The sequence below is a fragment of the Eptatretus burgeri genome, chromosome 1 (genome assembly GCF_056783735.1).
Source record: "Eptatretus burgeri isolate ZD-2024b chromosome 1, Ebu_testis_v1, whole genome shotgun sequence".
NCBI classification, from domain to species: domain Eukaryota; kingdom Metazoa; phylum Chordata; class Myxini; order Myxiniformes; family Myxinidae; genus Eptatretus; species Eptatretus burgeri.
In genome coordinates this window covers 119,907,747-119,921,160 of record NC_140961.1, presented here as the reverse complement: position 1 = coordinate 119,921,160, position 13,414 = coordinate 119,907,747, and the positions used below count along the sequence as shown (strand labels likewise).

At 40.0% G+C, this 13,414-nt stretch overlaps 1 protein-coding gene and 1 pseudogene across 1 annotated transcript in view; both read left to right on the top strand.

Annotated features, from left to right (window-relative positions):
- LOC147035285 (uncharacterized) overlaps positions 1–12,891 on the top strand; it is a 67,165-nt gene extending 54,274 nt beyond the window's left edge. The window contains exons 10-12 of the mRNA XM_085896443.1: positions 914–1,060; positions 8,150–8,251; positions 12,254–12,891. Of these exons, the coding sequence (XP_085752569.1) occupies positions 914–1,060; positions 8,150–8,251; positions 12,254–12,294 (290 nt within the window). The 3' untranslated portion in view covers positions 12,295–12,891. The remainder of the gene's footprint in view (positions 1–913; positions 1,061–8,149; positions 8,252–12,253) is intronic.
- Positions 1,075–8,143, top strand: LOC147035286 (uncharacterized; annotated as a pseudogene).
- Positions 12,892–13,414: the final 523 nt, after the last annotated feature.

Here is a 13,414-nt window from a genome sequence, read left to right as displayed (position 1 = left end):
CTTGAAACATTTACTGAAACTGATGGTTCAGAGGACAGTGACATCGATTATTGAAAAAAAATCACATAATATGACTGAACGCTATAATTTTCATGAACATAATGAGAAAAAGGCTACAAATATATATATATATATATATATATATATATATATATATATATATATATATATATATACATATATACATATGTATATCTGACATGCACCTTGTTGAAAATTGATCGACAAACAATATTCTGGAATCATGCCCAAAATAAGGTCATAAGGTTGAATAATAAAAAAAAAAAAATGTGTGAATATTGGATGTCATCGGAGCCTGCATACGTAGTGTGACAGAGGGTTGAATGGGGATGATATTGATGTGTGGAACAATGATATCAAGTGAGTATTGATGCAGATAAGGTTATTTTTATATGACGCCAATGGCTAAAACCAAAGATTTTTCTCAAACTTTTCATTGCTGTGTCTCTCATTCGAACGAAATATCATATATCTACCTTTTGTTTCTTTTTTGCAATGTGCCTCGTAGTTATGGTAATTTTGAGACCAAATTTTGATTGGTAGCATTATTTTTGTTGAATGTATGGGGAAATTGCATATATCGCTGAATCGGCTCTGAGAAACCCCACGGTATAAATGTTGCCACAACTTCAACAATGAGGTGCACTGATCTCAGAAGGTTGCCCTCTGGAATATTGTTCAGGAAGGTATGAAGTGTAAAAACACATGCGAAAACCGAATATACCATGAGGTGTCCAAAACTTCCAAAACATGGGGATGGGCTCCCCGAGTATTATGGAAGCTCATGTCCGTCAAATGCGGAACACTACTGTACTAGGAGGATTTCCTTATGTCTATATCACTGAACTCTTAATGATTGTCCTCAGTGATTTGTCTTTCACAATTCCCGCAGTGAATCTTACTTTGCCATCTGATTCGATGACCATTTTCACGGATCTACGTTATAGCTGCATTGATATGGAGTATGAAAATTATGGTTTTCTTACCGTTGATGGCATCGCCGCCGACAAGACCCCACACAAAATGATTTATTTGGTTGGTAAGTATGTTGCACTTCATTTATCGAAACACTTTGATTCTCTTGCAATTAAACCAACAAAGAATGAATCATGTATTTAATATTTAAATCAGCACGTGATTTAGCATGTGGATATTAACTTATAAATTCAATCGATGTTTCAATCTAACTATCAATGAAAATACTCATAAGGGATTTTAAACACAATTGTTGAATTTATGGTTTGTGAAAAGTCAGTTTTACAAAATTGTAATTTTGCCAGCTTTGTGTGACTGGAGCCTCGGCAAAAATCCATAAAGTGATCAGTGTCATGAGGAAGGAGTGCCTATCCATCCATTGGGACTATACGCTGTGCAGAGCATTGGTGATGCCGAAAGCAGTCTCCCTGGCTCTTGGGCACAGTCCTGGATGGGTCGCCACTTTGACACAGGATAACAGCAAGCTGGCACTCATTTAGCTGACCTCGGATGGATGACAGGCCGAGATAACTCCACAACTGAGCGGGATTTGAACTCGACCCTCGGATCCCAAGCCCATCACCAGAGAGTGCTCAGAGGAAATGTATTTTTTCTTTCAGAGATTAGGGTTAACGTCCCTTTTCCAGACTTGCATAAAACTTCCAGCAGTTGTCTAAAGGTGCTAAATAATTTATCTCGAATTAGATATACCAATTAAATTGCATTTTACCAATGAGACAAAAAAACGCTCATCAATTCACAATAAAAAGGGTGTGTGGTTACAAAATAATGTTCCTGTTGCTGATGACCCACTTTTCATCTCACCAAATCTGCATTATACAAAGACTGCAGAGTTGTCCAAACAAAATGTAAAATATTTCAAACGAATCAAAATTTTGTGATTGGGTGGTAATGTTTCCATCCACTCAAACTCTGATCGCAACGTGAAACATGGATGTGTTCTGAACACCCCCTTTCCAATGTGATCACCCTCAATCCAGACACTCATTCCAGGACCAAGCTCTTCATTTTGGGGGAGGGAGAGTGTGGACGATGCTAAAATAGCTTCTCATATCACCTGCTTGTCTGGAATATCAAAGGACCAAAGACAAACCCTTCAGAATTTACTTCACTCAAATTTGGTAATACCGAAATATCTTTGTCAAGTTGGAAGTGATTAGAGCGATTGGTCTTGTAGTTGTGAGGTACCAATAACAAAAGGTAATGGGACACCATATTGTGTCACTACATTAAGCTGCAATGGGAAACGTATACAGGCAAATAAAAGCAGAGACAATGAGAAAGCAGGGAGGGAGAGGATTAAATGAAAGAGATGAGTGGAAGCTGAAAAATAGAGCATCTATTTTGTGATCGAGTCAGGTTCACGATGTATTTTTGTTCAAATTATCTGGAGATTGTCAAACCAGAACATTTTTGAGAAGATAATGGCATCAGGAAGATGAAAATTAATGTTTACATTTGCACATATCCCTGCATAGCCGCCATTTTGGATTTTCAAAATGGCCACCAAAAAATAATAATTTCCGAATATCTCGGCTTGTAATTAACATAGAAACTTCATTCTAAATTCTAACCCTATGTTTCCAGGCCCAAATAATCCAAAGCTTATGTCAAATTAGTGATTATGAACACCAAAAACCAAGAAATGAAGAAGTTTGTGAAATTATGTTTGTATTTTCATGAAAAAAAATGCAAATTCAAATTGTTGGTAGTGACACCAGCAAATGTATCGACGTATTTCCTATCTCAGTTTGACACATCATTTCACATCATCACCACTCTCTGTGTCATATTCAATATTACAGTCTGCATCGTTTTCGCATTCTGTGCCACACAATCATAGTTCTTCTGGCGGCAGTTGCAACATTGTTTATAAGTCCTGCTATATACAACTACTATAATTTTGCAGTATTTTAAAAGTAGTTTTGCGATATTTAATTTTATACTATAAAAATTTATGTTAACACAACAAGTACACAATTATCTTGGTCTTAGTTAATATAGTGATGGCTCTCTTAATTTTCAGTGCCCGAGTCATTTTGAGTAAATATGCGAAAACCATTAAGTTGAGCTCGTTCAAGTCTTCCATGGACACTGTACACTGGAAGCAGTGCATTCTTTGTTTGGAGTCCACTGCCAGAAAAGGAACACTTGTTCAACATCGCAGAACACAATCATACCAGAAATCTACTTGATGTAGTGGAAGAAATATCCAGCTTACAGGATGGAAAATATGTTGACATCCAGACACCTCAAAGACTTTACCAAAGAAATATTGATTATTCTAATGCCACAAATCAAATATCCATACAGCGAGCGAGAGATTGCTTGCAGCAAGCCATGTCTAGAGAAACCGATGCTATGAAAAAACGTGGGCATAAACGAACAAGCACTGAAATCCAGCCATTAGCAACATCAGGCAACTCAGCACCTTTCACTAGATCTGTGACAGAACCATTGACAAGGGATCACTGCTTCTTATGTCAAGAAGATGATGACCAGCGTCTCTTCACTGTACCAACTGAAAACGTGGGGAAGGCACTTTGATGAGCTGTGGAAATTTCACAAGATCCAGTTTTGATGACAAGACCAAGCAATGCCCTCTCACCAAGTGATGCCCAGCAATAGATGTAAGACACCACAAACCATGCTGGACATGACATGTGTTCTATGTCTTGAGGGATGGTTCCAGCAACCGGGCCAAGTCTACAAAGACAGACCTACCAAAGCAAGTACCATGCTTGATTGAGCTGATGAATCTCATTAAAGATCAAACCCAAAATGAGGCTCATCTACCCATGGATGCCATTGCTAAAAACCTACATATCTATGCTTGGTGGTCGTGATGAGGTACAGAAACACACTCTGACACTGACACGACAGTGGCTATAGGACAAAATTATTGCAGAGCTACCAAGTGTGAAGTTGGTGAGGCAGAAAGGGAGAAGAAAACCATCTGTTCTTTACTGTCCTGACTCCTGCGAAGACGATATGGTCTACACTTCCTTGATGCAAGATGACAAAAGTGAAATGGACAACACAATGATGAAATACATGACAGCTAAGCTAATATGTAACAGCATTGTCAATTTCATTGAGGAGAAGGAACTACAATTACAGTATGCAGCACAAGAGAGGATGTCACGACCAAGCTGTGGAGCCATATATGGTGGATTTTGGTGGGATCTGAGGAGGACCTGCAAACAGAGATGAGAAGCAGGAAAGTTGACATGTCAGCATTGACCATAAGTCACAATATCATGTATGCTTTCAAGACCAGGAGACAATTGCACCAGATGCGCAAGGAAGCCACTGACACATTTTGTACACCACACACACACACACACACACACACACACACACACACACACACACACACACACACACACACACACACACACACACACACACACACACACACACACACACACACACACACACACACACACACACACACACACGAGAAAACCCACAGATTGTCGGGTTGGCACTCACTGTACATCATGACACCAGGAACAATGGTGTTTATAGAACTCCTCCATATATAGAACTACTGCATATCATGCAGCCATGCCTTGCTCTTAGAAACAGCAATTGCCAACACTGGTGTGGAAAACACAAAACAATTTGATGGATTCTGTGTACCACCTTTCATCAAGAAAGGTACATTTGTCTTCTTCACTGTTGATAATACACATTTTTCAGAGGACACTGTGGACGGCAAAGGCACCACACATGGCACAATCCCCACATTGTATCAGAAGGCAGATGTGCCTGGAGAAGCAATCACACCCAATTTGGAAGTTAATAAGGCAAAAACCTGTCGGTTGTCCCTTATCATGTACCCCTTGAACCTTGCAGCAAACCAAAACCTGGCCCAGTCAAGAGAGCAAAGGAATTCAAGGCATGTTTCGCTGGTGCTGCTGAATCCTATAAACTTACCAATCTTGGTTGGATGATTGTATCTGCTTTGTCTCGATCAACCGACAGTGAATCACAAAGCAAGGTCCCAGGTTCGGCAGGCTAGAAATCACTTGTGTCGTCTAGTGAGTCACTGACTAAAGTCAGTGCCTTGCCTCTACTTCCAGAGGTCGCACATGAGTGGTCTGCAATGCTGACTGTGATGTTGGAAGCATTTCAGTTGAAGAGCTTGGCAGTTGGTGAAAACCACCCAACTGTCATAACCTTTGACATAGCCCTGTAAGAGAAGGCAGTACAGTTGCTAGATGCAAGACCTAACTTGAAAAGAGAAGTTGTTCCGAGAATTGGGTAGCTGCATGCTGTGATGGCTACACTGAGGGCGCTCGGAGCCTCAATAGAAAATTCTGGCATAGATGCTGCATGAATTGAGGCAGATGTGTATGGGCCTGCTGCAATGAGACAGATCCTCAAGTGCAGCCACTACAAGAGAGCACTCCGTGCACATGTCCACACTTACATGGCTCTGTATAAAATTGCTCTGGAGCAGTTCTTCACGGAGATGCCACAACTAAAATAAATCTGCTTGAAACCAGCAAATTAATTAGAGGAAGCCTCCAGAAACAGCTTCTGGGACAAGTGATGGAGAAGAATGCATCAGAATTGCTCACACTCACTTGCTTCAAGTCTTGACCCATGAAGATGTCATTCAACAGCTGAAGAAGTGGGAAGCTCAGAAATCATCAAAGACACAAACTTTTTCTTTTCTTGGTTTTTGGTGTTCGCAATCACTAATTTTACATAAGCTTTGGATTATTTGGGCATGGAAACATAGGATTAGCATTGAGAAGTAAAGTGATTTGAGACAGTTCAATGTGCATTAGAATGACAAGTCTGTAAGATCTGAAACCTTGTTTCATATTCCTTGCCTTCTTCTCAAAAACATTATTGGTCGAATTGACAGCAAAAGACTACACAAATGTAAAATAGTGTCCACATGTTTTTATTTTACGATGTTTGAAGACGGCATAAAATGCCCAAAGTAAATAAAGAGCGAGCAATGATGAAAATTGATTCTCATCCACAAACTCTCTTTCCAGAATAATTCCAGAAAATTGCGAATTGTTTGCAAGACGTTAGTTTGCATGCAAACATGAGCAGTGTTTGGCCACTCAGCACATGCACAAATGCCCTAAAATAGTGATGATTTCTTAAATGTGAAACTATTCATGTGTGGATTAGGAAAGGGATTTTGTCATTGGAGGAAAGACACAAACACTTAGCTGTGCAAGAAAGTCAAAAGAAAGGCAAGTATCATTTTTGGATGGATCAAGAGGTGTAAATTGAATAGGCCCCAGTATTACAGAAAAGTATTGTATAAAAGTCCAATTTTGATGGAAAACTTATTACAATTATTGGAACCTCATTTGAGAAAGGATGTAAGTGCAATTTAGAGGGTTGTACATCGGAGTTTAGGACAAAGGGGCTGTTGCAGAAGTTCCCACAAATGTGTTGCACTTGTAGGTTGCTTTGCTTTCACATTTCTGTCCAGTTCATCCCAAACCAGCTTGATGGGGTTTAAGTCTGCATACTGTGCTGAACAATCCATGATTTGAAGCCAACCGTTTTGTTCTTTTCCTCGAAGGTAGTTCTGACATAGCCTGGAGGTATGGGTCGAGATCTTGCTGTAGGATGAACCCCTGACCAACTAGGCATAGACCAGAGGGTATTGCATGGCACTGCATAATGCTGTGGTAGCCCTTTTCGTTCAGGGTGCCAGTCACTCTGGGCAAGTCACAGACTCTGGATCCAGCGAAAGAGCCCCAGATCATCACGCTTCCTCCTCCATGTTTGACAGTTGGTGTCACACACTGAGGAACCATCCTTTCACCAACTCAACGGCGTACAAAACTCTGCATGATGAACCGAAGATTTCAAATTTTGATTCATTGGTCCATAAGACCTTTCAATTTTCAGTAGTCCACTGGCGGTGCTTAAAGGCCCAGACAAGCCTTTTTTTCTTATTTTGCCAACTTAGAAATGGCTTTCTTACTGCCACTCGACCTGTCAAACCTGCAGCTCAAAGTCTTCTCTTCACGGTTGAAACTGAGACTTCCTTACTTCGACCAGTGTTGAGCTGTGCTTGAAGCTGCTGTCCTGTGAGCCACCGATCATGCAAGCTGTTGACTCTTAGAAACTTGTCTTCTGATTGTGTTGTGGCTTTGGGTCTGCCAGACCTCTTCCTGTCAGAGTTTCCTCCAGTTTCCAAGTGCCTATTGATGGTGTAGCAAACTGTACTCATTGAAACCTTGGCTTCTTTGGAATTTCTCCAAAGGAAAGATCTACACTTTTAAGGGTTGTAATGGTCTGTCTGGCTTCCTTTGTAAATTGTCTTTTTCTCGCCATTATGATAGCAATGTACTACTTCCTGCAGTGCAATATTGTCCATATAATGCTTCAGAGGGTGTAGCAACACAGTCTGTTCCAACACTGCTTTTATACAGACAGAGAGTTTGTAATTAATCAACAAAAGTTGGGACACCTGTTGGAATTGTTTGCATCAACTTTCAAGGCTTTATTTACTTCCATTACTGCAGAGCATCTGCAGTTGCCAACCCATTACTAGTTCCCTGAAAAGGGCCTTTTTTAACATCTCTGAAATTTACATTATTTTTCAGTTTTTGGTAACCTAACCTTTTTTTTTTTAATCTCTGGCACTTGACTGCTTCGCTTTGTACCATTTCCGGTTATTCACAGGACTTGAACTGCTTAAATTTCAGTAAGAACTGAAAAAGGAGGTGTTATAAAACTTTTGACCGGTTTTATAGTGGATATGAATTATAAGAACATTAGGAGACATAAATTTAAAAAAAGTTGACACATGTTAACAAGGAAAGAGAGCACTCAGAGGAAAAACCGAAGAGGTATCCCCCAAAAAACTACTCAATTTAATGGAAATTGCTATATTTCTTTATGCAACTTGTGACAGTAATTAATCAAATTAACACTGAAAAGCAATTTCTTATTGGTCTCTTTAGAGCATTATTTCTGCTTTTGAAAACTAGGTTGAAAAAAATGAATGATATCCGGTGATGCACAGAAAAAAAGAAAATGTGACATTTGTTTTCCAAAAATGTTTGATCTTGATGTGCACGCACACACACAAAAGAAAATCATTTCATACACAATTATCATTGTTGTATTTTCATGGCAGCACGAAAGCATCAGGTTCCTGAAAGTGCTATGGAAAGATTAGCAGAAATTTCAATTAAATTTGGGATTTCAAAAGAAAGAATCGTGAAGTTTCCCAATAACGGTGAGTACGTCATCAAAAAACAATCTGTTCACTTGCTGTTGGATATGTAGTTTCGTTTGAATTTTTTTTGAATTTCATACTCGCAAATATACCCAGCATTGCCGGGCAACGCCGTGTCCCTCCTACCGCCCCTACCCCCTTCCTTCCTCACTCCACCCCTTTCCCTGACTCCTACCACATCCTCTCACACCCCTCCCACCACATCCCCCTCCCACCCCACCCCCTCCAGACTAAGTAATATTTTGAGTTTGTTGAGACAAAAAAAAATGGATTATTGGAATGTCCCCTGTGAAACTGTGTGTATTCAAACTACTGGAGTATACCTGGATTATTATCATGTCCCCATTATGTGAATAAATCTGTTGATTTTAAACGTCCCTATTCTTATTTGAATATAACCTGTTAATTGTCATCCCCCCACTCTTTATAGAATTTAACCTGTTTCCCTCCATCACCGATGGAGGTTATGTTTTCACTTCTGTTTCTTTGTCTGTTTGTTACTTGCAAAATCGATGATTATGTTTGTTTCCAATATACTTGCGAAATCAAATCTCACCACTCACAGTTTGGAGTCATTCAATAAATTTATTTTTCATAAATTACATTTAACATCATTGCAATATTGCTGTGAGATGCTCTCTTCCAGGAGCTGCAGACATAGCCCTGTGTCGTGAAGGTGACATATTTGCATTCGGCGTAGGTTAGAGAATGGGTTTATGTCATCTTACTCCCAAACACATTCAGTAATTGACTCCAGATGTGTGTGGTGAAGCGATAGATAATGATTCTGCGTGACAAGCGTGGCTTACCTTTCCAGAGGGCCTGCAGCAATGGCTGTATGGGATGCGGTTCCGGTGCTGTCACCACTCGCAGTTTGGAGTCATACATGATGTGTGTGTGTGTGTAATAATCACGATTCATGTGCATGTACAATCACAACCGTGCATGTATGTGTATAGTCACGATTCATGTATGTGTGCATGTGTGTGTCACCTCCACTGCTCATCAAGTCAACTCTCCATCATCATCTGTCATGTGGTCTGGTGGTCATAATGGATTGAAAACAAAAATGTTTAAAAAAATCCTCTCTACAAGCGCTTAGCAGATCGATACAAAACTTCATTCATATGATCGACGAACCATGGGGAATATCGTTTGAAATATTTTTTCATATTCACCTTCATTGACACAATTTATCCGAAAGGTGCACAAAAGTGGTCAGAAAATATACGAATAATCAATAAAGCTACAGAGAATGGCAATATTTGTGAGATAATAGGGTGCAAAGATGTTACGGGAACATGGGACATAATAGTAGTGTGTTCATGTTCAGTTACCGATGGTATTTTTGTTCAGAATGAGTGTGCAAGGCAAAACTACGCACTCTAAGTATACCGTTCTAGTTTACCTTTCCATCACGAATATTACAGATGCTCTATTTTTGTTTACTTTAAAGGAAAAACCTTTCACTATGGTGAAAGTGTCCAAGTCTAGGAGGCGGGTAGTTCCAACCCTGGCTGAATCATACCAAACATTTTATTTAAAAATATGGCCCATGGGCCCTGGTCAGTTCCGACTTCATCGAAATTGGATATATTTATTAATATTCATTTTTTTTATTCTGATCCGAATGAACATCATACTCAATAAGACTCTTTATCTTTCTTCCTGGGCAAAAATTCAGAAGAAAAACAAACGCTGTGATAAGCTATAGACATTGTTCCATAGAACCATTATACCAAACCAGAAGCAAAAAACTATGAACGGTCTACGACTTTTAGGACTTTGAAGATTAATGATTCGACTAATTCACGAAGTCAATTGGTGACAAATCTGAAATTTTATTACGTGAGGTTCTGCGGCTTCTCCCCCAGTAGCATCCCTCCGAGTTTCGTCATTCTGACCACAGGTTGCAGAATAATGATCGAAAGATTGATTATGAATGGACAGACGGACGGATCGATGGACATGGACCCACATTTTAAGTCACTTCCATTGAAACTGACTAAAAATGGTATTTGCTGCTTCCTTTCTCGATGTTCAGCATTTAAAAGGATAGAGCATGGGCAAACATTTCTGGAAAGGCAAGAGCAATCCACCCAGAATAACCCTCGTGATTTCTTGACAAGAAGTCCTTCCTTTTCTCCAACACCCTCATCTTAGATCACCAGTTTGGTTTCAGACCAGGTTTCAACTACACCTTGGACATGGTGCTTCTACTTAAGTAACAATGGATGGAGGCCCCCAATGTCAGACATGAGTTTGGGGCCATCATGATGGACATATCTCATGCTTTTGTTTGTCTGACATTCTGCCATGCTCTCAAAACTCTCTGTCTATGGCATCCAAGGCCAACACCACACATGGCTTCCAGACTTCCCCCACTCTCATCGTCAATATGTGGCACTCAATGGAATCCTCTCATTTCCTCTCCCTATCACGGCCACAGTACCCCAAGGCAGTGCTCTGGGCCCAGTCCGAGTCCTGATATTTATAAATGATCTCTCTGACTCTCTGTAAAATCCCCTTTATCACTTTGCTGATGACTCCACCCTCTGCCCTGATATCCCGCATCCTTCAGACAGGCAGGCTGCAGATTCTTCCCTCTATCCAGAGCTTGACAAAATCACAAGCTGCTCAAACACTTGGACTATGTCTTTCAATCTAGACAAATCTCACACTCTCACGATCCCTCTCTGAAAATACCGTCTGGCAACCACACCCTCACCCCATCCACTTTCTTTACAATACACTTGAGGAAGTTCACTCACTCACTCATGCCTGGGTCTCATTATCAGCCATGATCTTTCTTTGGCAAACCACATTTCAAAGCTGGCCTTCAAAGCCAGCCAACACCTGGGCATCTTTGATCATACAAGGCACACCTGAACTCCTATCCTTGGCACACCTGAACTCCAATCCACCGACAAGACCTTCATCCACATCTTGATGGAATACCACTGTCCCCTCTGGGCTGACTCTCCTGCCTCACAGGTTTCTCACCTTGAGGCCATGGAAACCAAGGTTTTCAAGATTATTGGAATTTCCCATGATGAATCTGAGTCGGCAGGCCTATCCCTTTCCCAATGCAGACAGGTTGGTGATTTATCTGTCTTCCACCACCTTCTTTCTGGTCTTGCACCCTCTGCTCTTTCTGTGTTTTGTCTCCCTCATGTTTCGGCAAGGGCGCACACGGTCCACCATCAAACCCTTTCTGATTAAACTACTTAAATCCAGGTTCACTGCTCAACTCCACTCATATGTTTGTCTTTTTTCCCCACTTGTGGAACCAACTCTCAGCAATGTGTGGAGTGGCTGGCTGTCAGCCTTGTGTAGGGTGAATTTCAAGTTTTTGTTAAAAATCCACATTCTCTTCAACTCCTGCCTCCAAGACTTCCAGACAGCTGTTCTCCACCATCTCAGATTGTCCTCAATCCAAAACCATCATCTTTTCTACTCTCATTAACATCCCCCAAAACCTCCCTCATACACCCACTTTACCCAAAGTCCTCCTTCAACATTTCCACATTTTTCTCCTGAGAGTTTCCTTCTGCATCCACCTCATCCAGCCACGTCTCCCTCTTGTTTATCCAAGCCTCCCCCTTTTTTGTCCTTCAACTCTGCTGTTGGTGTCCCACCACCTCTCCACTGTTGCTTTTGTCCTGTTACGTCTTGATCCGTTCAGTGTGCTATATATGTTCCACGAGCCTCGACCTTGTATACAAAAATGTATTAATAAATTGATGAGCAGCACATGAATTTTTTATTTTTTGCAATCAATTAATTTGCATCAATTTATGAGTGCATGATGGATTATCTATCACTATAAACAAGTTTAAACAATATATAATCTCTCTACTTTCATTGACTGAAGTAGAAAAGGAATGCTTTTTTACTGTGCAGGAAATTATGACTTAATGTTTTGATGCAAAACACATCACAATGCTTATCACTAAAATATAATACAACATTGTGTGACAATTGTATAACTTATTTTTGCAGAATTTTGCTATGAGGAGGAGCATGTTGAAAAGGATCAATGAGTGGGAGGGATGAGAAGAGATGGTGTTACACATTCTCAACATTGAAGTTGTTGGACATAATCATCATAGATAGTTATATTCATTGTTATCACAATAAATCTTGAAAAAAAATCACCAATTGTGAGTCTCAGAAAACAGAGTAAAATGTTATCATCATAAAATGTCAAACTAAAGTCATTCTCTTTGATTGTTAAGAAAACTAGTACCTCACCTTATTCACTCAGAAGAAGTGTAAAAGCTTTCAGATTGCCTTCAGACGACATAGTAATATTGCTCATCATAAGCTTAAAGTGAAGAATGGCTGCACTTTTAAGGAGAGCTTAATCTAATATTATAACATGAGTGATGGTGTCTTGTAATTCACATCTCGCCAATTGGCTGGCCAATCAGAAATTGAAGTTTTCCAACATTTTGTTCAGAAACATCACATGTCGATCAGAAAAATGAAATCCTAAAAAGACCAGAAAATGACTTTGGCAGTAATTATTCATTTTTGATAAAAGCAAACTGTCTTCTCAATTCACCAAACAACTCACACTTCAGTCATGGCATACAGCGTAAAAATGATTACAATGAAATAAACCCAAATTACAGACATATCTGGTGTGGAAACGTGTTTTTATTTTTAGACACTTTTGTTGTAAATCTCTTTCCAAAGTATGAGGGTGTGGGATCTCAGACACTGTCATTACACAAGTTGGAACAATAAGGATGGGGTTAAACTACTCAGAACTCAGTTGAATGTATGTGTATATAGATGACTCCAGATGTGTGGTTCACTCCAAACCCCGAGGATGCAAAAGACCCCAAATATCCAAAAGATCCCGAGAACCCAAAAGTTTGAGGGTTGTACAGTTGGGGGTGAAACCCGAATCCTATCCAGGTTCCTTATGATGACCCCATCTTTGCTCTTTACTTATTCGGGTTCCTTCTTGGTCTTCCATTTGAATACATCCTGTAAACAGCTCTGATCCAAATTGCAAGCGATGTTGAGTGGGAATCCGATACGCCAAGGTCATTCCCCTTGAGGATGACCGTCTTAAAGCCGAATTTGTTTGCTAAATGCACCCAAGTGGAGAAAGCATTCGTGCAATGAATGAGGTCTATACAACTTCAATAA